General features: G+C 45.2%; 1 protein-coding gene across 1 annotated transcript in view; it reads left to right on the top strand.

Annotated features, from left to right (window-relative positions):
* The first annotated feature begins 4,820 nt into the window (after positions 1 to 4,820).
* The window catches only part of FOXO1 (forkhead box O1), a 59,324-nt gene continuing 38,107 nt past the window's right edge, over positions 4,821 to 26,037 (top strand). The window contains exon 1 of the mRNA XM_082278002.1: positions 4,821 to 5,581. Coding sequence (XP_082134128.1) covers positions 4,976 to 5,581 — 606 coding nt within the window. The 5' untranslated portion in view covers positions 4,821 to 4,975. The remainder of the gene's footprint in view (positions 5,582 to 26,037) is intronic.

Raw genomic sequence — 26,037 nt, 5'->3', positions numbered from 1 at the left:
AGGGTTGAGCTGCCTGAAGGCTTTCTGGAGGCTGGAGTTGCACCACATCATGTGAAGATCTGTCAGTTCTCAACGCTGAAATATGTCCAGTGAGGTGGGCAGCCAGTGTAGTCAGCACATGGCCCCAGTTCCAGTCATGTGGATGTGAAACCAGAAGTGCCTTGCTGCCTCTATGGGAGCATTCAGGATTTTTCCCCGTGTGTAGAAGGAGATGGGCCTAAACCAAGACAACTTCAGACCCCTCACCAGTAAGTACCCTGACAACTCTGTGATGACATGAAGTTTTTTATTTTAAGGACCTGGACAAAAGTTGGTCCCTGCCTATACATCCTCTGTGAAGTCCTCTGCACCTTATGTGAGTTCACAGTGGGCAGCTTTCCCCCCTGCAAAGCAGGATGAGTCATTTTGCCTTTGTTTTGCCATCTCTCCGCAGTGCCCTGTCACCCTGAAAGCCTTTGTGTGCACAGCCTTTTCCTCACTGTTGATGCAATGGCAGAGGGGTCAGAGACCATGTATTTTCCATGTACTTTAAAGTGGGATGAATGGGATTTGCTGGCCTAAAGTCATCTAGCTGAAAGTGTGAACAACCTGGAGTAAGAGCCTGGCATCTCAAAGTCTGATCAGCTCCACCATCTGGGGTGGTGAATCACCCACAGGGAGAACATGTTTCTCTCCACTGACCATGGAGTGACCGTAAATGTGACACCCATCTCTCCCTGGGTCAGACAGACCCTGACCTGCCTGTGGGTGCTCCTGTCTGAGGCGGGAGGCAAAGGGCAAGTGGAAAGGGAGTGGGCTCACCACGTTGTGGTGAGGGATCGGCAGATCTTTAAATTCCATCTGTGGTTTGTGCTATTGGTGGGGAGAGATGTGCAGCCCCAGGAAGTCACTCACAGCGGTGAAGTTCCTGCTCTGAAATGCCGTGCAAGAAGGACTGCCTTTCTCCAGTGGCTCTGTAAGAAGCCTCAGATGGTTGGGAGAGCATCAGACCCTTTAAACTCGCTTGTCAGGGCAGTGTAAATGCCTTGTTCAGCCAGGACATGTCCAAACCCTTCTGTGGGGTGCAGCCCTCAGCTGCCGTGGGCTGGGAGGGGATGTGAGTGAGGTGCCATGCCAGCTTTCCGGTAAGTTGGGCTGCTCAGAAACATGCACTGCAAATCATGTCCCCTCTGAGGGACAGGGGAGGAAACTGAGGGTGCTGAACTTCCTCATACTTCCTCAGAAAATAAGATGATACCAGACACAACTTGGTATTTCATTGCTGCTTTTTATGCTGTTAAAACATTTGTACTCTCTCACCATGCACATATGTGTAGAAAAAAAGAGCAGTACATAGAGTACAAGTGCTTTCAACTTCATGTAATCTCCTGCTGAATTTGATCAAAACCTCGGAACGTGAATTATACAGACAGTAGTAAAAAGACAGCACAGATCCTTTATTTTGGCTGCTTCAAACCCAGAATATGAATAGAAGGCTCTGCTTTATTTCAGTGATGATAATAGGCAATCTTCAGGTCTTAAATTTGAAAAAAAAATACAAGTTGATGCTAAGGTTGATAGGAGATATTGTATTGTAGAGGAGTAGAAAATGGGAGCAGGAGTAGGAGTAGAGAAATGAAAAGGTGGAGTGTAGGAGGAGGAGGGTGGGAGTAGAAAATGAATTGTGGTGCATCCATCAGCATTTCAGCATTGTGGGAGATGAGATAAACCTAATGCCGTCGATTTTGTAGATGCAGTAAAATTTCTTGTACTGAAACATCACTGTGCTGAGCTGTTTTAGGAGCAGGGAGCTCCCCTCAGCAGCTGAATGGGTGGATTTGTTCACGTGGCATCGCCTAAGGGTGGTCAGCAGTGTTGGAGTGCACTAGGACAGCAGTGCAGACAGGGTTAGACACTTTTATTGTGCATGGCATGTGTTGCTTTGACTCTAAAATCTGTTGATTCAATCTAAATATTTGATGGAGAGAAGAAATTCTAAAAAGAAAAGTGGCAGAGTGCATATGTGTGGACCGGGGCCCTACAGAAGAACTCACTTACCTGGGTGGTTCTGCCAAAGTCAGAGTGAACTACCAAGATTACTCATCCCAGGAAAGTGCACAGCATTGTCTCACTAGCCTTTATCCTTCCTCCAACCCTTAGCAGACGTGGTCCCAGCTGTTGGCATGCAATAGTCAAAATCCCTGCAGCTCTGCTCTGCCTGTTGCGTTGTGAGTCACGGGGGCCCACTTGCTGAGCAAATGCAGCATTTGGAAGCTTCTGGTTTTATCCTCTCCACCTCCATGTCCCTCACAACTCATTGCAAACTGCTGTCTGCACTCTCTGTATTCACTGCTAACTTTTGAGCTGCAAGAACATCAGTGACATGGGGCACAAAGGTGGCAGAGCCCTGCCAAGAAGGTGAGGGGAGCGACAGCAATGTCTAGTAGGGCCAAGAAAGGGGAATACAACCTCTATCCTGCAGAATGACCTGGACTGAACTACAAATGCACCAGGGCTTCCTAAAATCCCCCAACAGTAGCTTTCTTCCCCATTTTCACAGTTGGCATCTGACAAAGAAAGCTTTTTTTTTTCAACATCTGTGTATACCAATAGAGTTCAGGGAATAGCATTTCTACTTCTGACAAAATAGAAGAGCAAGGACTGCAAGATTTAAAAAAACTCCTTAGAAGAAAGCCTGGGTAATAAATCCACTTCCTCTAGCAGAATGGGTGCCAGTCTGGCTCTTAGATCTCTCTTTTTTTTTTTTTTCTCAGACACCAAGGAAAGAAAATGTTTCTGTGTTCTCGAGCACTTCTTTTGTTTTGGCTCCCATTTAAACACATCCATTCGCTGTGCGTCCCTGGCTGCTTCTCACCATTATATAACCTCTGCTTCTCCAAGGCAGGGTGCTCTCCCTTATTGTAGGGCAACTACTGCAGCCGAGTTGTGTAACACTGCCACATAAAGCTGTTCCAAGCTGAAACGTGGCATGCAAGTTATTAGGTTGAACTGGGACTACTTTGCTTTCTTTTCTTTTCTTTTTTTTACTTTTTAACTGAAAAAAACCCCAATTAAAAAAGGTATTTTCTAAGATCCATGGGCTAAACAATACAAATTTGTGGGTTGAATCCCTTAAAGGATTTACAAAACACAGAAATGACTTAAAGGCAAAGCAACTCTGAAATCTGATGAGCAGCCAACCTTTAATAAGGTATATTCACCTTTGGCATTTGGTAAAATAAACATGACAAAACCGGTGCTTTAAAATGTGATCAGTTACTATGCACTTATGCATATTTTGCACAAACTATACAGTTAGGTGTCACCGCCTGTCTTAAAAAGTGTTTTCATAATAGTCAGCATGAGTATCTAGATGTATGATCTGACACCAAATTACATGCCATGGCCTAAATCCAGTCTTGTGCTCTCTTGCCTTCATTAATGTTACTCATTTTCACAAAATATTTTTATAGGAACAACGAACTGCATTTAAACAACATTAACACTTTCCGCCTTGATGCAGAGAGGATGGAAGGGTAACAGGTTTTCTGGCTCAGCTTTGACAGTTACCCAGCTCTGGTGGCTCTTTGACAGGCAATGTCAAATGCCATGGCTGGTTGTGAATTTTGTGACTTACGAAGCCATGTCTGAAGCATGCTTTTTAAAAGCTCTCCTCCTACTGAAAACAAAACAGATTTTCTAAAATGCAGGGTTTGCCAGTTTGAACAAGGTGTTGAAATGTGTCTCATCTTTGGGATGATTTCCCTTGCTTAAGCAAATGTCTTCTTTTTAAGTTTAAACGGAATAACACTTCTGTGTTAAGTCAAACATTTATCTATATGTATCTTTGTATATTGATGGGCAGAGGAGGCAGAGGCGATGTGTCCTGTAACTGCTGTCTCTTTGGAAGGGAGGCATACAAGCCTTAATGAATTGAGCAGCCCTGGGGTTTGCCGGGAAAAATATAAAATATGTCCAATAGTTGACTTAAAATGAAATTATCCCGTGCTTCGTGCCGGCTCACGGAATAAAAACACGCTCAGCCGAAGGGGAGATTTATCACTTCGGGAGGTGCAGACACTTTTTGGCGAGGAGCCGGCCAGGGAAGGAGGGAGGGAGGGAGGGAGGGGGGGAGCGAGGCAGGGCAGCTGTCGCAGCCCCCGGTCCGATGTGCGGGGCTGCCAGGGCCCTGCGGGCCGGGCAGCCGGGCGGCAGCAGCGCTCCTCACGGAGCCAGCGATGCCGGCATGCTGGTGGGAACGGGGAGACGCCCCCCGCTCCCGCGCACTCCCCCAGCCGCCCCGCTGCAGCCGAGGGATGCTCCCAGGTCCCCGCTCATCCCCGGCGGCGACACGCACCGGGCCCGTCGATGCGGGCGGCAGGACCCTGCCGGTAGCGACTGAGGCAGAAACCCTCGCGGGGGCACCTTCCGTGGCCATCCCCCCGCGGATGGCCGTGAGAGCACTTACTGCCTTTGGGCAGCCCCGGCCGCGGCGGGCACCGCCGGCTGCCCGCTCGCCGCTTCTCTCCCCGCTGCGCCGCCGGGAAACAAAAACCACCCAGAAGCAGCACGGGGGCACCGGCACCCTCCTGCCAAACCGGCCCCGCGGCGGGAGGCGGGCGGCGGCGCGGCGCTGCCATTGGCGCGGCGCGGGCCGTCCCTCCGCGCCGGGAGGAGGAGGAGGAGGAGGAGGGAGGCTGGAGGCGGGCCCGCGCGGGGCGGTCGCTCCAGTCGGTGCGCGCCGGGCGGCCGGGTGGCTGCTGTTGCAGTTGCCGCGCGGAGGGCAGGGATCCAGGAGCCGGGCAGGGGCAGGGTTTAGGGCGGCGGGGCCGGGAGGTCAGGCCGGAGGTTTAGGGCAGCGGGGCCAGGAGAGGTAGTGGTCGCGCCGTCGGGGCCGCGCCGATCCGCGCCCGGAGCCTGCATGGGGCGGCGGCGCTGAGCCCAAGCCGCCCCACTGCTGCTGCCGCCGCCGCCGCGCTCCCGCCCCGGCCCCGCCATGGCCGAAGCACCGCAGCTGGTGGACATCGACCCCGACTTCGAGCCGCTGCCGCGGCCCCGCTCCTGCACCTGGCCTCTGCCGCGGCCGGAGTTCAACCCCCCCAGCTCGGCCACCTCCAGCCCGGCGCCGTCGTGCGGCGGGCAGCCCGATGGGGCGGCCGGAGCCGCGGCCGGGGCCGGGGCCGCTGCCTCGGGAGCGCTGAGCGCCGACTTCATCAGCAACCTCAGCCTGCTAGAGGAGAGCGAGGACTTCGCGCCGCTGCCCCCCGCCGCCGCCCCCCCGGAGGCTGCCGCCTGCCGCTGCGGGGACTTCCCGGCGCCCGAGGCCGGCTGCCGCCTCCACCCGCCGGGACCGCCGCCGGTGCCGCCGGTGCCGCCGCCTGTGGCCGGTCTGTCACCGGGCCCCGTGGCCGGGCAGCCCCGCAAGAGCAGCTCGTCGCGGCGCAACGCGTGGGGCAACCTGTCCTACGCGGACCTCATCACCAAGGCCATCGAGAGCTCCCCCGAGAAGCGGCTCACCCTCTCCCAGATCTACGAGTGGATGGTCAAGAGCGTCCCCTACTTCAAGGATAAGGGCGACAGCAACAGCTCAGCCGGCTGGAAGGTAAGAGGCGGGTGGTCGGGGACGCCCCGTCGGAGCGGGGTCCCGGGAGGCTCCGCCGCCCCCGGGCAGGAGCCGCGGCGCTGCAGGCGGCTGGTCACGCCGCCCTCCCCGGCTGCATGATGCCCGCCGCGCAGCCTGCAGTGCTCCGGCTCCGCGCTTGCAGTTTAACCTCACATTTCTACTTTTTTTCACCTTTCCAAAGGGAGAACCTCTAAGGCAGAAAAGCGTTCTAGCCCTCCCGCCAGTGGGGCGCTGGAGGAACCGGGGCCGCCCCCCCGCTCTCCGACCCCCAGCCCTGCCCCGCCGAAAGCAAAAGTTCACGCGGTGTCACGGCGCCGTCCCTGGGCAAAGCCGGCGGGAGCGCCGCGGCCTCTTGCTCCTACGGGGCGTCCGGCGGGGCCCGGGGTTAGCACCCGTGTGCTGGGAGTGCCGCGGGAGTGCCGCGGGAGCTCCGACGCGGCCCCGGCGCTGCCCGGACCTGGGCTGGGAACGGGGGTGGTCCGTGCCGCCGTCCGCCTCGGCGCGGCGGGGCTTTGCCGTCGGGCGGCGGAGCGGGGACAGAGGCAAACAGGGGTGGGGAAAGAGCGGAGGCAGAACAAGGGTTGCAGAAATACGGTGTGTTTAATGAGTAAGCCGCAGTATTTGTCCTGATGGCTTTGTTAAACTTGAGTTGCGGGAGCGTCTTTCTCGTGTTACGTTGTGGGACGGAGCTCCCTCGTTCCCTGCCTCCCTCAGCGCAGTCCCTGCCGTCTCACCGGAGCGGTGGGAGCAACCTGTTGGCGGCCGGGATTTGTGCTCAGCCCTACGCCTGCGGCAGCCGCAGCCGGTGCTGCCCGGAGCCCCGCGGTGGGATCGGCTGCGGCGCTACCACCCCAGCGCCCGGGGCACCCGCTCGCTTGGTCCCAGGGGACCCGCGGGCACCGGCTGCCTCCCAGACAGCTGCGGGGCGAGCCAGGCGAAGCTGCGCTTGGGGCTGTGTGGCCGGGGTGGCAGCGCCAGGCCCATGGTACCCTCCAGCTTTGCATCCCCGTGGGTGATAAAGGCTTAGCGCTGCTGCGAATAAATTCTCTCTCTCCGAGGCCTTTGTCCAGAAAGTGTCACCCACCCGTGTCCCCGTGCGCGGCGAAGGCTCCGCCGTGTTTCGTGACACTGTTGCGTGAGAGCATTGTCAGAAAGAGCTTGTGCCATCAGCGTGCAGGCAGAGCCTCCTCCGCCCTGTGAGGGATTAAATGATGGTAATAAATGTGTGAGGTGCGCGCACCTAGCGCGGCATCGGCGCGCTGTGGTGTGTTCGGGACTTAGTTCTAGTTAGGGCCAGTCAAAGTATTTGCTTCGCTTTCTAGTATTTGTATTATCTGTCTTTTTTTTTTTTTTTTTTTAAGTGTAAACTTAAATCCTGTATTTATGTATTTTTAATTGTACTGCTAGGAATGTTTGTTACATCTGATTTTTGTAAATTTCTATTTTCCTAGAGGTAGGCGACATCCTGCTAAGGAAATGCAGACTAATCTGTAACACATTTTCAGCTGAAAGCTTTTAGGGCTTTTAGAAGTAGTTTGTTAGTTTCTATTGATGTGTTTGACTAAAAAATTTAAAGGATAATTGTCTGAAGCCATCTGTCATGAAAAATTTCAATAGGAGTGAAGTAAGTGACTGATAGCTGACAACTTTTAAATAAGGTAACTTGTCACTTGAAAATGCTGGGTTTTTTTCCAGTGGTATTTTAGTCTCCTTAAGTGCCTTTTCAGAATGAGTAGAAGAGAACTAAAATCCAAACAAACCAAAATAAAATCAAAGAGCTCCCAAATTCAAGCGAGCAAATAAGAAACGCTGAAATAAGAAAACTATGTAACTTACTAGGTGCTTCCTATTTTATTACTGCTCGTCCTGTGGTGCTTCAGCAAGGAAGAAGTCTCGCACACCTCCCTCTAACAGATTGAGCACATCCTATGCCCACATACCTCTGCTGTGACAGGAAGAACCGCTACTGGTGTATTTTTTGGCTGCAGTACTCTCTGGTAGAGTGCAGTGCATACCCTGCCACTGCCGGTGGGTGAATACACATGTACTCTCCTTCCATAATTAAACAGTCACTGTGTTGTGCATCAGGCACGTGTTGCCCCCGTCCCTTTGGCTGCATAACTGCTGCGCTGCTCTGGAAGTTGCAGGCTTGCAGGTTTTACCGCTTGAGCCAAGGAAGAGCAGAGTTTCTTAAGCACACTTTCAAGGGTAGTTACCAGCAGCCACTGGGTGTCAACCCTGTAGCTGACCCGGCTGAGGCGTGCAGCCCGTTTGCCTTGTTTATCACCGATTCTCCGCGCCTCAGCTTGAGTAAGATTACTTTTATTTTTTTCCAGTTTGGGAGCTGTTGGTTTGCCCGTGGTCTGGGGACCTGCTGTAGGTGCAGGCGTAGGGCTGGGAGCGAAGCCTGAGTCAGCCGAGGGCCCCGCAGAGGAGGAACATCGCTCCAGAGATGAGCACAGATTAGCGACCGACTTTTCTGCTGACAGAGGCAGTGTGGGTTCGCCTCAGAGCCTGGCACTGGCTTAGGGCTTGGGAGTACATTCAGCACTGCTGACGCAGGCTGAGAAGCGGGAGGTAATTTTTTTTCCCCTTAAGTAAAACTTCGAGACACTTGGTCTTGTTGGGGTTTACAAGTGCAATGAAGCACCTTTCAGATTCTTCACAAAGTGTATGAAGCACACAAGAACTGAAAAAGAACGTGCACTTTCTGCATAGTGGCAAGGCTGTGTTTCTCAGCCAGAAGTTGAGGGCTGACTGCTCTAATGCTTGTGAATATGTACTGCCCTGATTTTATATGTGATGTCGAGCTGCTTTTTCATTTTTCACTGAAGAAAGTTCAGAGGTGTCAGCATTATCCGTTAGGAGCTCAAAACGGCATGCAAGCTCTTCTGAATAAAAACAGTAAAATAAAAATGGCTTGTAAAATAAGGGTATAAGCCAAAGGTATTAACATTAAATTATCAGTAACATAAAATTATTTAACTAGATAAAATTGTTCTCAGTTATACATACAGAGTAGTTTATTCCAGACTTTCTTGTCACAAACTCTGCTTTATGAACAAATCCCATGTTGAACTCTAAGGGAGCAAAGTCCCCATGACCCCCCATGGGGTGGCTGCCTTGAAAGAAGCACTTGGGATGTGCTCTGCCAGACTTGCTGCATTGTTGGTTGTGAATGAATGCTGATAGTGACCGGTGTTGCTCAGAGAAAGTCGAAGCAAGAACAAGATCTGCTTCAGAGATAACAAATTGTTGTGAAGGTTGCAGGGAAGAATGAAACTTCTCTCGTAGTATAGCAGTCAAGTAAAAGCAACATTTTTCCTTACCTGTGATAGTGGGAGACACAAGGCTTAAGACAGAAGAGACAAGAACTCCACCGCAGCTGTAGATAACAATTTTTTGACACAAATATGATTGCTTTTTGGCTAATCATCATATATAAAATAGAAAACATCTCTGTGATGTGCATATTTCATGATGTCTTTGCGTTATGGCAAGTGTTGAGATTTATTGTAAAGGAGCTGTTACAGTTAAGCTTCCTTGAATGGTCTCATCCTTTCAGTCTGCTTTTGAAAATGGGTTCAAATAAAACCCTATAACTTTCTTGAACAGGAGACAGGGAGTTTTGGTGTTACTTATCTGGAGGTGGATGTGTTGTTGATTTTTCTTAGTGGCAAGTGTTAAGGTCCCATGGGTACATATACCTCCTGGACTTCTAGTCCCAAGGAAGCTTGTTCACCTAAATTTACTTGCTACCATTGTAGAAGGAATGAGAATAGATATCTAGCTGGAGAAGGATGAATGGATGTAAGCCTGAAAGCCTGAGGACAAAACAGGTATAGGACGGGTGCTTTGGGTGGCCTTATCATAGGAGTTCTCTGTGGTCAGCACTATTTTGTAATGAGTCGGTCTCCATGCCTGAAATGAAATTCTGGGTTCTGATTCTGTTGTATTTGGTTTGAAAATCACAGGTAGTAAAAAATATTAGAAGGACTGAAAAATCAAGAATAATCTTCACAGAAGTTGTTTAAAGCTTTTGAATCTAGATCAGCGAACAGTTTAAATTGTGGAAATTTAAATTATTTATTTAAAGTGGAATGAGTATATAGAGTCACAGAATCATGAAACAGTTTGGATTGGAAGGGGTCTTAAAGATCATCTTTGTGAGGTTTTTATTATGCATTTCTTTTACTTTTTTTTTAGATGGAAAGATCTCAATTGAAGATCGCCTTTAACTCAGAGTGTGTATTCCCTCAGTACTGGTTACATACCTGTGGGCATTTACCTCTGTCCCTTAAGATGCTTCCCCAGGTGATTTGTGGACCCCCAGCATCATGCATTATGTTACACTTTGATACAGCACACACACATGCATATGCAGGTAGAAGTGTGTGTGTTTGGCTTTCTGTCTGTGGATTCTGTCAGGGTAAGTGCTATACAGTCATACCTTTTTACATGTGGCAGATAGCCTCAAGAGCTGCAGTAGAGTCTGCTCTGCCATGACACCTGGCCTCAATCCACCCTGTTGTGAGAAAACTATTTAGTGTCTTGCATACCTGCTCACTGCCACCAAAATGCATCTTGTAGCAGTCTACGTTGTCTGTGAGTCACCTTGCATTTTGCTTAGTTTCAGGTGTGAAAGTTCAGCTTAATCTTTGCAGGTGCAAGGTGCTCTCCTCACCTGTGCCTGAATAACTCATGGCGAAGCTGCGTCAGTGGTTTTGAGCTTCCGATCAGGGCCTTGAATTATGTTTTAATTTTATCTTAATTTTCTTTGCCCATTTTCTATTTGCTGTGGTATCTGTTCAGCTACTCGCGTGATTATAGGTAAGACTGAACGACAAAACAAAATGTGTGAGTGGCTTTGTATACTGACATAATGAACTAAATTTTCCCGAAGTGCCTGAGTTTAAAGAACTTCACAACAAAGATGAGCTAACTGCTCTCTGCTGCCGTATTTTTTATGGCACGCTCAGCTGCCTCCTTATTATCATTATTTTCGTATCACATGGTTTTACAAGTTGTTGGTGAAGTTGGTCGTTTGGGGAACTGGAGCTTTTTGCTGCCTGTGATGGAAAGGGGAAGCAGTATGGTGCAAGGAGATAAAGATGTTTGGATAAGGTATGTGAGATTGTTTTCTTTTTCTCTTTTTCCTTTTTTCTTTTTAATACAATGGTCAACAATAATATAGGAAATACTTTTGGTGGTTTGGGTTTTTCAATAAGGCTCCAGAAATTATGTAGTATTGAGATGTCTGCTGAGATCTTTTCGATTTCCAAAGCATGATGCTGCCTAAATACGTGTGTCTCTGTTTACTCAACTGGAGAATCATTTTGTAGAATAAGTGCTTGGCTTCTGGAATAAAAATGCAGATTTTGCAGCCACACATTTGTGAAATATGTAGGGCTGTGGCTAGAGAGATTCAACCCTCAGCCCCTTCTGTTTTGGGAAAAAGTTCATATAGGAAACAAGGATTTCTAATGGAAATGTTTTTAATAACCTTGAGTAATGAATAATAAAGTAAGACGTAGTAAAGATAACCTGATAAATAGTTTATTGTTTTCCTCTTTCAGAAATACGTAAAAGATGGATATATTTACTTAATTGTCAGCTCTTGTGAGAAAGGAACTTCAAATCACTGATGCTGGCTGCAGCTAGTCATATTTAAGCATATGGTAGTGCATACTAATATTTTAATGAATTTTGTAGCATTTTGTTTGTCATTCTGGTTGCTAAAATGGGTCTTAAGTATTGGGGAAACACTGCTCTTGGTGATATAGGTTGCACTTCAGAAATTAAGTGCACTGGAAAGAGTCACATTTTGAAGAACAGCATCTCTGCTGTTCCATAGAGAGCTTCAGCATGAATTGAATTGATCTGTGACGATAAGTGCTATTCACATTTAAGTATTATTTCTAAATCTACTCAGTAAACATTAATCATGTGTGTTCATCCAGCAAAGGTGCATCATTCCTGCGCTGTAGTTTGTGATATGCAGATGTCTGAAGTGAGCAGTGCAGCAGCATGAGGTTTCTGGGTTGGTCTCCTTTCCTAACGGAGAAGGAATAAGAACTAAGATGCTTTTACTGGATTGATTTTTATCTTCTAAGAACTTCATTAAGCCTCATGCTTGTTCTGGGTTTCAGTAGTGGGTACCGGTCTTTACTAGATTGCTTAAAATGATACCTAAGGAGGCACATGTGATAAGTTTTGAAGCACTTCTGTAATGAATGGTGAAGTCTTAGCAGTGCTTTGGTTTGTGGTACATGGGACCAGAAGTGGCTCTAGTTTTAAAAATATAGTCACTCAAAACCTCCTGGGACTCTTACAGCTGCTGCATCAGACAGAGATTAGGAATTGCTGGAGGAGTGGAGGGCAGCACTCGGTTTGCTTGGACAATTTACCGCGTTGTTAAAGGCATCTTGCATCACTGCACAGTATCAATGATGTTACAGTTCTGTCTGAAAATATGTCTTACTGTAGAGTTAGTTAAAGGTACAAGTCTTCTCTTACCCTAGTCTTAGAAACCCAGTTTATGGGGATGCTAGGAATCCATGCAGCTGGAAGTGCATTCAGTCCTGTTGCTGCTTTAAGACAGCATGCCAGGGATGGCTGTCATTGCATTTCTAAGTAGCCCATGTTTCTCCAAGTGCTTTACTGGTGTGTGCAATGTAGGCTTATGTTGGTGTGAGCATGTGGGACTCCTTTTTAGTTTTGTCAAGGCTGTTGCTACATAGGTTTACAGGGTGTAGATTCTGGGGCCTGGCACATGCATACTTGAGAGACTGTACTGTGGTCATAGTCTCTGAAATAGTACATATTCAGATTTAAATTTGGACTGATTACTAGAAAAGTGCTTGCAAGCAGAGGTGCCTTTAACCATAATATTTGCTGACTAAATGATATCTTCTAGCTGTGCTCTGTAATATGCAAGAATTCTTATTTTATTAGCATCTTAATTATTTTTTGGTATCTTTCTCAGAGGCCACTTAGTGCCAGGCCTCCTTGCTGCTTCTGTACCAGGATGTGAAATGATGAAGTGGGCTGCACTCTGCTTCTTGCATGCTGGTGTCTCTCTTAGAAAATGTTACAGATGCCCCTCCTTTAATTCAGTTGCTACCAGAATGAGGTTTTTATCATGCATGGAAATGAGGAAATTAAAACCTTTTTTTAATGAAATGAGCGGTGTATATACATGTTGGAGTGATACGTGTGAGCAGCCTTTGTGCTGTCCATGGAAACTGTGGTTCTGGGGAAAGTTGAAAGTGTATGAGGCAGGAGATGCAGAGGCAGCTGCTTGCTGGTGGGGCTGACCTGCAACTTCCGTAGCCAAGCAGTATTGGTGCCGCTCTCATTCCTCTGTTGATGCTGCAGAAGAGGGTGACAAGTGAGCAGAAGTGCTGTGTCTGGGAGAGCCCTACACCACTCCTGCTCACCTGGAGGTGGTTGTAAATTTCCACGCTGGAGCTGGCCCTGTGTGGATGGATGGGCAGCAGCTCCTGGGCAGCCCCACTTAACGATTCTGCTGGCAGAACCCCCTGCTGATGGTCTCTGCTTTGTGCCCCCCAGCATAGGCAGGACATTGGGCCCTTTAGTCTATATGTGACCTATTGGAATTTATACAGCAAAGGAGGGTCGTTGCTTTTGCTTTTTTTTTTTTTTTTTTTAAAGGGGAGTTCTGGGGCGTTGGAGTATGGCCATTAATTTTGTAGGAGAAACTCAGAAGTGTGAAGTGCGTGCTTTTTTCCCTTCCTGCATAAGGGGTGTACACATAATTCAGAATGGGGACTCTGTCAATATACTGTTGGCGGTCTCACTTGCCGTGGCAAGGTGGCAACTCCTTCAGTTTTCTTGTGCTTAACTCCTGAAACTGGGACGTGGGTGGGGTTTCACTTACCCATCACTGACTTTTCAAACTGTGCAGTTAGATAAGACTGAAGCAACTTGCTATAAATGTGGTGACTTGTTAAACCGCATTTATTGTGCAAATGAGCTTACATCCTGCAAGATCAGCAGAAATGCTTGGTGTTTGTCTGGATGAAAATTAATTAAAATTTGGCGACTGAAATTAAAGGAATGGATTTGTTGCCCATTGTGTTACACGAATCTGCCTTTCAGTTCCCACAGTGGGAATTAGCACAGTTGCAAGTGGTTTTTTGGCATATTTGAGTTTTAAGTCGGTGCTAAGTTCTGGCATCCGTAGCCTTCTTAGATTTTTACTGCCCTTTAATATGTGTTAAATATATGTGAAGTCGCTAATGGGAGTAAGGATACTAACAATCCAAAAATATACTGTTGTGGTGGTGGTGTAGGCTCATTTGCCTGTAGCTTGCATTTGCTTAAAACTGATATGAGTTAATCTGCTAATTTGATTGTAATTGTTAGAATTTAAAAAAAAAAACTACCAGTACCATACATATCTTGGGTATATATCCAGATTTGAATTTTGATTGCCTAAAGCATACTTACAGAGTGAGATCTTTAGTGTTTGCCAACTAAATTATATCTTATAGCAATGCTTTGCAATATATAGAAACTCCTAATTAGATATTCAAAAAATGAAGATGCTGTTATTCAGACATGCTTCATAGCAGGCCTCCGCAGTTCTACCCTGTCACGATGTGAAAGGATTATGTACGCTGTGCTCCTGCTCACTGTTAAACGTGTTGATTTCTGTTTCCAAAAATATTCTCTTTAAATCTGAACCTTCAAGTTCAATGTAATTATTTGCCACCCCCCAACCTCTTCTCCCAGAAAACCTGGCTCTCTTAAGGCATCATGGTGGTGCTCTGAGGCAAGAGGGATTCTATGTGCTGTTGTTGTGTACGCCTGGGAAGGCGCAATTAGCAGGTGTAATTCGTAAGTGTTTGGTTAGATCTTCTCTTCTTTCCTTGCCCCTTCACACCATTCCCCTGCAGGACTGCCCTACGAGGCTCCAGTGTCTGAGCACTGTGGGGCTGAGGGCTGCTACCAAGTGCCCCTGGCCGCCGTCCTCATGGGTGCCAGCTTTGGAAGGTGTAGAGAGGTATGAGCACAAGGCTGCATGGGGAAGCTTGGAGCCTGGCTTCTGCCCCAATGCTGGCAGGGTGCTGCTGTGCAGATTTCAGGGAGTGTTTGAGCCGTGACCTGGCAGCTGCCTCGCCAGGAGCAGAGCCCACCAGTTGCGTCCTGCTGAAACGCTTCCGTCTCCCAGGCCTGTTTGTGGGTACTTTTCTGCTTACTGCTCAGGTGTGAAGAGGAGGTCAGGGAAAGTAATTATATTTCCTCTTTGCAGTTACCAGAGAAGTTTGTAGTGATTCACTGAATAGATTTCTCACTACTTAGATCAGTTAAGGTATATCCCTTTCCCACTCCAGAGGATACCATGCTGCTGCCTTTGCTCCTCAGTAAGATCTTTCGATGTCTCTGGAGGTTTAGGTGAGGACAGCAATGCTTGTGCTAACATGCAAGATTTAAACTGAAAGAGAGTAGATTTAGATTAGATATTAGGAAGAAATTTTTTACTGTTAGGGTGGTGAAGCACTGGCACAGTTTGCCCAGAGAAGTTGTGGATGTCCTGTCCCTGGGAGTATTCAAGGCCAGGGACTTTGAGCAGCCTGGTCTAGTGGAAAGTGTTCCTGCCTGTGGTGGTAGGGTTGGAACATGATTATTTTTAAGGTCCCTTCCATCCCAAACCATTTTATGATTCTACAAAGTGTTGTTTTAAGGTAAATAATGTTTATTGATTGAATTCATTATTATTACTACTAATTTTTTAAAAGGATGTGGTCTTAAGGAAGGTTAAATTGTCAGAGCCAGGTCAGGCTCATATATTTGCAGCTGCTCCTATGCTTACCCTGCTTCAGCCCTGCTTCTTTAAGCTGAGCTGATGGGTCTGCAGCTCTAACCAGAAGCTATTTGAAATTCAGGATGAGGATGCAGCCTCATGTGTGATCTGATCAAATTGTGCTACATAAATTAAACATAATTAAAAATGCACTACACATTTCTATCTATCCAGATATATTTAGATTTTGATTAATATCTAGAAATATATAGTGGAGGAAGATATACCAAAAAACCCCCAATTTATTTACTTTTTTTTTTTTTGGATGTGAAAACCCAGAGTGTGACTGAATGTTTAACTTAGAGCAGCTTTACTTTTTTATAGTTGTTATGGTATCTTGGTCCTGCCATCATTGGGATGGTATTAAGGCTGAGCTGGAAGCCACTTCAGTGTTTTAGATGCTTGGAAACCTCAGAGATGGATGGAGATGGTTGAACCAGGAGCTTTCTCTTTTCACTTAGTTTGGGGGATTAATTTTATTGCTTTTTTCTCCTTTTTCCTTGATGAGTATGTGCAGCCTCTGAGTAAAACTATGGTGTCAGGTTTTTATGGCTGAGGGTCTACCTTTGTGGTGAGAGCTGAGCATCTCTCCTGGCATTATGTGAGTGTATATTCTGGCTGGTGGGGTTTTAATGCTGATCTAGGGTCTGGTCCCTGGTACTGTTTGTGTTTTGTGTCCTCCTTATCCACAAGTGTGATAAATCCACTAAATGCGGCCTTGAAATACAAATGAGGATGGGAGTTCAGAGCGGTATTTTAAAGTGCAGCCTGTTGCAATTGATTTTGGGAAAAATCAAGAGATGCTATCTTAATGCAGGCTTCTCCATGCTTGTTAGGAAACTTGAGTCACTCTTGAATAATCCAGTTTGTACAGTCTATGAAAACCTGATACTGTGCTCTTGCCTATTTCTTCTTTACAGTTCTGTGGCAATGACATAGTCATAAGCATTAAGAGGAGAAACCATAATCTTCTCTGCTTGCAGCCCAAGCCAACGCTAGTCATCCCCTGATGCTATGAAGTCATTCTTTGCTTTGAGGTTTCTAACTAAAACTCTGTTCCAAATGTCTGCTCTGGGTGAGCAATAGAGGCATTAGGGAAGGAGTCCTGGTGCCCTCCCCGCTGCCTTCGACCTCTCTTCAGACCTTCCTCCTGTGGCCAAGGAGACCACTCCTGCAAAATCCACGTTTTCCCTTGACAGTGATCCCTCTTTCCCACTTCTGGAGCTCTGGAACAGAAGATGTAGATGAATGTGCAATGATTGCACAACCTGGTTATGCAACGAGGCTGACGTGGTAGCATATACATGTGTAGAAAACGCCTTTTTGAAGAGATGACATTAAGCACAGTTTCACCACCTTCTCCCCAAAGATGAGGGCAACTGCATTACTGGCTTCACCTGGTTAACTTGCATATTAAAGCACACCAAATACTCAGCTTCTGTTGACTGAGGATTATTGTTGATGGAGCAGAAAAATAAATCAGTTCTTGTGGACTGTTTATTTGGGAAGGAGTTTTTTAGCTTGGAGCCCAGAGCCCAGGCAATCAAGACTATTCAGTCCTGGGGCAGTGTGCTGCCCTGTAGTGTTTTTTACTGTCAGCATAATCTGAACCACCTAAGAGTGTGGTTTTTTTCCTTTTTTTCAAATGAGTGATGGCATTTCAGTTGGAGGCATCCTGTGCTACTCCAATAGGTCGTTGAGCAAGTACTCAGCATTCCTTGCATCTGGGAACCCAATTCCTTGCTTCCTATAGTTTTTGATTTCTCTGGAAGAAGACATGCAGCACTGCTGACTCTCATCTCTTGTGTGAAGCAGGGGGACTCATGGCATGGTGCTTTTATTGCATTTTTGAGGCAGGCTGCTTAGTAAGGCTGCCCTAACGCTGAATGTGATGCAGCCATTTGTTTTGTCACTTCCCTGGCAAGTTACTCTGTGTGCCATGTTGGCTGATGGGCATAATTACTGATACCTTGGGGCAAGGACAGACTTCCTGAGGTCCCTTCTTCCGTGTTTTCCACTGAGCAGATTTGCATTCAGCTACTGGGCATGTGGAAAGTTGTTCTCCTAGCTAAGATGTGCAGTCTCTAGAAACCGAATCTCTCCCATCTCACCTGAAATGGCTGAGGCTGTTAACATGATGTCCTGTCACTGTTGGCCTGACTGTGGCTAGTACATTTTTACTTATGTGTGGGAAAACAATCCTTCTTGTGCCCCAGTTGCTTCCCTTGCTTCTGCAATAAATCCTGCTAGGTAGAACCAGTAAGTGATGTTATCTTCACGTGTAGTGCTTGTTGCTGATTGAAAGGAAAATTCTGCAAACTAAGCAAGTAGACTGACCTGACGACTCCTCATGACAACTGCCTACTTTTAGTTAACATTCAGAATATTTTTATCCTAGTTTACTCCTTAGAGGCTAATAGAGTGCTGCTAGAGTAATTTTCAGATGAATCATGCCATCTGCCATGCATGCTTTGCTGTTTCAGCAGTAGGGGAGGAGAGAGAAGATATACATACAGTAGTTTGAAACAGTATGTTTGCATTCTCTCTAAAATCAATTTAAGTTTCAAAGGTGTTTTTTTGTTGTTGTTGTGCTTTTTTTTGCTTGTTTGGATTTTTTTTTGGTGTGTGTTTTTGTTTTTGTTTTTTTTCCTACCAGGCACTTTATATTTCTTGCTTTGGCTATGAGTTTAACATGGGGTTCCAGCACTGATACTGATCTGTTGGGTGGTCAGTGCCAAACTTTGCAGAAGCACTCTAGACATGCTTGATCTGAGTTGCTAGTGAGTTAATGAGGACCATTGCAAAGTCCTTTTTTGAAAATACAGTTCAAATGTTGAGCATTTGGGTTTCCAAATTGAGCCAGCAAGAATTTGCACCCCGCTAAAAACAAAAGATAATAATAAAAAAAATTAGTAAAGCAGTAGAACTTGTGGGTTTAGCCTGGGAGTTTGGAAGGAAAGGTTGCTTGTGGAATAAGTTCTGTGGGGCTCATGTTCTCCTGAGCCAGGGCAGGAGTATCCCCAGCATGCAGCCATCCTACCTGAGAGAAAGTGCAAACGGGTGCTTGAAACGGAAAGTTCATAACCACATTGGATGTGTCGCGTTCCATGTTGTGTTTTGTCCAGAGGCAATTATTTGGGAGACTAGCCAATCTGTTACTAAGTTTCATGGGTTTGGGTTTGGAGAGGGCTAAAATCATAATCTTGAGGAGTTTGTATTTCAACCCTATGTCATCTTTGAGAACCAGGCTGTGATATTAGATAATGCTTTAACTATAACCAGGCAGAGTAAATTCTTCTGTTCTAATATATTAAAAATCTTCCCTTGCTGCCTGTCCCAAAGATCTTATTTTTTCATAAAATGATTTGGCTGATGAACCATTTGCACTGAAGAGTACTAATAGATTGTGTGCTTTGTTCATGTCTTTAAGCTTTTTCCAACTGTTTCAACTTATGTGCTTGGTTTTAGTGCCCTGACAACTGTATTTAAAGAAATTGAGAGCAGAATACTGAAATGTGGAGCAATTAAACTGTTTTCTTCTCTTTTCATGAGTTTCACCCCTGCTCCTCAAGGGAGTGATACGTCTGGTAAACTCCACTTAATTATGTGAGGTCAGTTGAAGGCTTGAGCAATAGCACGCTCTCTTTTTCAGGCGAGAGGGACAATTTTTAAATGCCAGGAATCAAAAGCAAGGACTGCTTGCCAATGGAGAGGAGTTGTTGCACCGAATATCGAGCTGACATGCAAGCAGATCTCTGCTACCCTTAGATGAGGATTAGTTTATGCCCTGAAGCAAACAGATTATTAACTCTTGTAATTTTATTTTAGCATGTTTAACAACAGATACCGTTGCTTATAAAACCCATTTAATCCTTTTTTAATCACTGCAAGTCATTTTTCCAGCAGTTATCCTGCAGCCATGGGTTCCAATGGTTAGTTATTTACTGAGCAAAACATAGTGAATATCTGTTTGCCTGTGTATATTTTAAGTCATTCTTTAATGCCTTGGATTCAAGTTTAAAATAAAAAAGTCAAAGATAAAGAAAAAAAGTTGGGCCTCTATTTCTCTTGCCTTTCCTCCATCTTTATTCCCCAACTCTTCAAATACCTGCATCATCCCCTTTCTTTCCTCTTTACTCTTTGTATGCTCTCTGCAGCATCTTCAATTCCCCTTCAGTTTTCCCTGGCCATTGCCGTTGCTGATGTGAAACAGCAGCATGAGGTGAATCAGCAGATAATCCCAGCAGATTTCTATTAGCTTGGGCTTTGCTCTGTGCCTCAAGGCATTTATTGATAAATAGCAGCCTTGTATTAGGGGATGTCTAAACAGGAGCACGTGACTGCCCTCTGCACTGGATTGGAGAACATAGGAAATAGCAGTGGTGGCGGTGGCATCATGATGCTCTTAAAGGAGGCAGTGCCTTTTCTTAGAGCTAAGGGTGCCATGGGGAAAAGGCTGGCAAGCTTTCAGGTGTGCAGGAGGTTCTTCCTGTGTGAAATAAAAGCTGTCAACATCAAAAACTATATGAACTATATGGCCAAGAAGAAATATTTCCATTTCCAAAGATGATGAGAGCAAGAATATCATTGGCAGGTGTAGAGAAGGGACACCAGGGGAGGCAGAAGCCTGAATGGCTTTCCTAAGTGAGAGGGATGAAAGCTGTTGGAGTTTAGAGAGGTTGGTAGGAGCAGAGGAAAAGAAAAACCTGCACAGTTATTGCTATCATATTGCTTATCTTTTACCCCTGTTTCCTGCCTACTCCTGGGGCAAGAGCTGGTATTTCCTGTGCTTTCCATTGCCAACTAGCTGCCGTGCTGTGCAGTGCAGGTGCTCAGCAAAAAACCTGATGCTGCAGCCTGTCCTTCAGTAACCAGGCTGGAGTGAAAGTGCACCAAACCTCTTAGGGTGAGACAGAGGTTAGAAGTAACTGACACCAAAAATCGCTTACCAGGTTAGGTGTCTTTAGCTAGGCATGATGTGTAAAAGTACCAGCACATGATGGACGCACGAAATACAATGCGCCCAGAACGAGGGGTGGAGAGCCTCAAGCTTTTTCAGGTTTGTTGCTCAGTCCTGGGATCTTTCAGCATCTTGCAAAAATCTGTCCTCTCCGTGCCAGCCACTGGCATGCAATGTAGCAGTGCTGCCTTGTGTGTGAGGGTAATTTCGTGTTCTGTCTGGTGTGCGTCTGAAATGAGGGTGCGTGTCATAGAAACACAGAATTGTTCAGGCTGGAAAAGACCTTTATGTATATGTATAAAAACCACTTCCTAGTGCAGTGTGAAAGGTTAGGAGTGAGAATGAGACAGTGGTAACATTTATGTGTTTCTGACTGTAGGAGCTTTGTCTCTTGGCTCTGATTAAGCCAGTGTTTAGCCTGTGAAGATATTTTTTCCTTTAACATTGGGAGATCTGCTATTACAAGCGATTTTGCCATCAGGGCCTTGAATACCTAACTGACTTGAAATAATTTGATTAGTCTGTCTTCTGCTGGGAGAATCCCTTGCTCAGGCCTACCCCAGGGATAAATGAATCATGCACAGCAGAAATTGAAATTACCAATAAAGGCTTTAAGTTTGTTGCTAGTAAGTGACTGTTAAATGAGCTTTGCTGTGGGATATGTGCCTTTTCCTAGAAATGTCTTTAACATGGACTGAATTATACAGAACTATTAAACTTCTTTCCAAATTTAAGGAAAAATCCCAGAGGCTGGATTGCTTTTATAGTCAGAAACTTCTGACCAAGTTTATTGGTAGTGCTGCTGATCTGCTAGACTACCACCTACACTAAATTTTATTATGTGAGGAATAAAGCATATCTCTACTGAATATTCCCTCTCTGCCGTGTAAACCATGTGTTAATGTTCACATAGGCAACACCAATAAGAAAAATAGATTTTGGTTACTGTTTAAGGTTTGACTTCATCTCGTACTGGCAGCCTGGGGGTCACGTGTGTAACTGCTGATGTGAACCAGTTGTGGGAGAGTACAGTAAGGTTCTGAGGTTCCTCTGCAGCAGCAAAGCTTCCCCAACTGATTAGCTGGTGTGGACACCACAGTCCCTTTCTGAACAATGTGTGAGGCTTCCTGCAGGTTCCTTCCAGTTAGGAAGGAGCCTTTATTCAAGCGTAGTGCTTCCTATCCATTTGTTGACTTTTGTGATTCGAAGTACCTGTTGGTGTTGCAAGGAAAGCCCTTGGGTAGCTGTAGAAGGGAAAAAAGATAGCTGGGTGTGAAGAGGGTTATGTAGTCTTGCTTTTAGCTTAGAAGGCTGGTCTGTGTGGGATTGGTAGTTGGTGGAGGGGAATAGGTTCCTGTTCTAAGTGTTTGCAAGGACGAACTTCATCAGGCAGAGTAATTCATGAGAAAGGAGGCAGCCCTTGTGACCTTCCATACATAGAGGTCTTTTTAGACTCAAATTTTGAGACACCATTAGCTTAGGGAAGAGGCCAAGGGACAACCTCAAGTGTTGACAAAATAATGTCATCAGATTCAGGCCTGTAGTCCCAAGTGCATGGAACTAAGATGGTATCTTGGACCATGTTGTTTCCAGCTCATGTACAGATTTTGCGTTTTGACTCCAGAGGGGACTGGCCCAATTTGACAAGTTGTCCAGACACTGAGAGTTTAGGAACCTCTGGGTTTTTCTCTGTACAGGCTGTAGTTTGGCAAACTGATTTGGAAACCAAGATCTGAATATCTTCTTGCTCATACCACAGTGGCCACTAAAGGACTGGAAAGAAGGTTCTCTAAGAAGGATTAAAAAAGCAAGTATCTTCTAGTCTGTAGAGAAATCCCAGGTTTCACTTAGGATAGTAACAGTATGCTCCTCCAAGGAGGTAGAAAGGTGACAGCCATACATGGGGTTTAACCCACACCTAACTCCCTGCTTGCCAGCACGGAAGCCTTAACTCTGGTCTCCTAAATACTGAGCACAACCACACAATTCACACACAGCAGAGGTGGTTTTTTTTTTCCAGATAAATGGCGTAACTTCCATGTGTATGCGGTCCAAGAGGTTTGTCACCCTTTTCCCTTTTGAAAGCAAGACCAGGGGTACACAGCAGTTATGATGTGTCCCAGTTGCATATGATGAGTTACGTTCTTTGAGCCAGAGATGGCCATGACATCCATCAGTCTTGGGCCTGCCTCCTTCCAGGACGGATGTAGGGCATATCCGAACTGCAAGTAGTTCTGTGCTTTCTAGAAAGTCTGCAAAGGCTGGATGGTCTTGATATAGGAACAAAAACTGTAACGTGCTGGTAACCTCAGAGGGTTGCAGAGACATTTTCTTGTGTTTGGGAGTAGTAGAGTTTTGAAAATCAAAGCAAACAAATGTGTTCTGGTTGTGGTGTTTGTAAGAAAAGGCAAGAGAGGAAATGAGAAAGACTTTGAAATGAGTTAAATCACGAGTGCCATGAGTTGTTACGTTTTTCTGTTTTTTTTCCTCTGTAAAATCCTGCTTTCTGTCATTGAGGCTTAGTTAGGAAAGTTTTACTTTCTAAAGAGAAGACAATATGTGTCACAAAGAAAAGGAATATCTTAAAGGTATGTAATCTGCAACGTAATGGAAGGGTTTGTTATGGAGAAGATCTGCAACCGTAAGACCTTATAGGATTTCCTATCAGTTCAAAAAAACAATCATTACCTGGAAGCATGAACTCTTCATTAACATTGTAAATGTTAAAGAATAAAAAAGAATAAAAGAAAAAGATACAGAATTAAATGCATGTCAAAAAGAAGCTGCGATTAATAAGAAAGATAACTTGCTATGAGTTGTATTTCAGGAAATAAATATACCCATTTAGAAAATTAATAAAAGGAGTTAAAGGAAAAGCTTGTGTAATTCAAAGCTTGTGTGCTTTTTCCAACTTTGTTGTTCAGTACAAGGTATGACAACTGTCTGCAAATCTTGTCTTTAGATAAATATATTCTTTTCTGTGATCTTTGGGTCAGAAGGAAGGATTTTTTTTCTCTTACTGGTACAGGATAGAAAAGAGCAGACTTTTGCTTTCAGAAACAGTGCTGTGTAATGTCACTGAACATATCTGTTCACATCACAAGCCAAAATGGAAATAAAATTTAAAAAGTCCAGAAGCTTAAAATGAACCATTCTTCCTGCATTTTTAAGGGTTGAAGTCCAAAGTGTGAAAGGGATTAAAAATTCTGAATATATCTGGGGGATATTTATAAACCCCAGTTTCTTACCATTCCAATTGCTGAGCGTTTTGTTCTTCTCTGTAGTGTTGTCATCGAAGTTGTTTTGATTTGTAACACTTCCTTGAAGTGTAGCTCTGATGTGAGATGTGGCCCAAAAAATATGGAAACTTTGCTCAGTTTAGAAAAAACCCTTAATGAGTCACAAGGCAGTAACGAATCCAGCTTCTGTGCTCACCACTGGAGTATTCATTATTATGGATGTCATAAAACATCATAAAAAAGAAAAGGTTTGGTTCAAGAGTTAAGTAACCATGCTTGGGTTTGCCTGTTTACTTCCTGGTGGGTAGCAGCTTGCTGGCCAGTCCAAGCTCTTTTATGGATCTGGCGGATGCCCCAAGGAACGTTGTTTAGGAGGGGCTGAAGGATGCTGTGGAGTTTGGGGGCCTTTCAGTTGGGGCTTGCCGTATTTGGGGGCTGCTAAAGATAAAGGAGTGAAAGTAGTGAAGTTGGGGATGGGGTACAGATTGTGGGATTGAGGTTATACCCATGGGAAGCTGTGGGTTACATGTTGTGGGGGGGTGATGGTGTGGGTTGATCTGCAGGAGACCATGACATCGTTTGTTGTGCTTGCATAGCTTCACATGCCAATATTTTTACTTATTTTGGCATGCATTTCTGTTGAATGGCAATGGAGAGGAGCAATTGCAAGGGGGACACCTTGAATGTGTCAGAAACCATCACAGAATGGTGTGAAGCCTAGGGACAGGCCCAGGAGGAGAGGGGTTTCAGTGTCCCTGCTGGTGGTGGTGAGGCAGCTGAGGAGGAGCACAGGCCTGGAGCAGTGTGGGGACTGGTGGTGGAACCTGGAGCTGAATCTGGGACCATGAGTCAAAGTCCCATGACTCCATTGCAAGATCATTAGCCCTTTTAAGTAGCTGCCAAGAATTAGGGCTGATGGATAGCACCAGAACAGAACTCAAATTATTTGGGGTTTTCAGCTAGAAAACAGCATGGGGTGGAAACCAGCACTGCAGTGTCTCACAGGCAAACTCTGGTGTGGCAAAACGTGCATAGGATGAAAATGCCTGTCCTGCTGCAGTTGTAGCTCTGCGCTCTGGCCACTGCTACCCACAGGATGTTGGTGTTTTAAAGGTCATAATAAAATTGAGCTACCAAAGCATGCATAAGAAGCTGCAGAAAGGATATGCAAGAAGTGAAAATAGTTCATTTGTACGTTAAAACTGTACATTTAAAAAAATTTCATTCAAGAGACACCACTCTAAAAGTAATTTTATACTTTAATCTGCAATTTTGGTATAGTATTGGTCATAAATAACTTAGTTATTGATTACCAGTTCATTAGCAGTAGTACTCTGGGAATTAACATTTGTTTTTCCTACTTCAGTCTAAATTATTAATTTATAATTTGTTGTTCTACATATAAAGCAGAAAGATGGGAGGATTTTTTTTCCCCTACAATAAAATGTTGGAGAAATTTTATTTTCTTAGAGCATGTTATTTTAATTCAAAGAATTTTGTATTTTTTGTGAGTCTAATGTCAATTACTGTGTCTTTCAAATATGCAGAGTCATAGAACTTGCAATCCTTTTGGACAGATATTTCTCTGAAAACAATGAGGGCTGTGTTTGTGATATTCACTCCCATTTTTTTTTCCTTAATAATTTCTGCAAATACTCTCTATTTGTATTTTCTACTATTTTAGGTACTTTTATTTATTTTTTGAAAATGGGTGTTACTTAAAAATTTAATAGTTTGCTTATAGATTTTCCTTTATTTTTCTGGTTTTTATATATTATTCTGTTGTTTTAAGTATTCTACATATGTAGGCCACTCTTGTGTGTATAAAAATACATGTGCTCCAAATTTGAGCTTGAAATAATAGTCTTAATATATCGGTACTTTTTGTCTAAGTCTGTAAAATAAGATGCTTATTTTCTTCTACTTGTTACTGTCCTTCCAGTTTGCAAAAAGCTTAAAGGCCTGATTGCACCTTGCTTACAATACTCCTGCTGTTATATATTTCTGTGCTAAGTAAAGGATGAGTTTTTTTGAGTTGCTGGTGTCTCATGGGTCTCTTAACAGCTTTCAAGGGGACGTTTTGTGTGGTTTGTGTGTAGTGTTGGGGCAGACCTGACAGAAGTAGGGCACTGTTTGCTTGCCAACAATGTGCGAAGCAAGAGATGGCATCTTTCCTCTGGAGTTCACAGCTAGAGGTCTTGAGTGTGCAAACACGCCACTTGAGTTGTCAGCGTGTTGTGAACACTGGGACCTGACTAAAGACAGCTTTTTGGGAGCAAAAGTGCCTCAAGGTTAGAGCCTAGACCTTTACCTCAGCTCAGGCAACCTGTTGTTTACAGGAGCCAAGTGTTGGAATCACTTTGGCAGAGAGACTATTTGTCACAAATTTTGTGTTCTTCAGCTTTTT

This window comes from Coloeus monedula (assembly GCF_965178545.1).
Source record: "Coloeus monedula genome assembly, chromosome: 3".
Lineage (NCBI taxonomy): Eukaryota > Metazoa > Chordata > Aves > Passeriformes > Corvidae > Coloeus > Coloeus monedula.
Note: the sequence above shows the minus strand (reverse complement) of the source record. Positions and strands in the feature narration are given on the sequence as shown.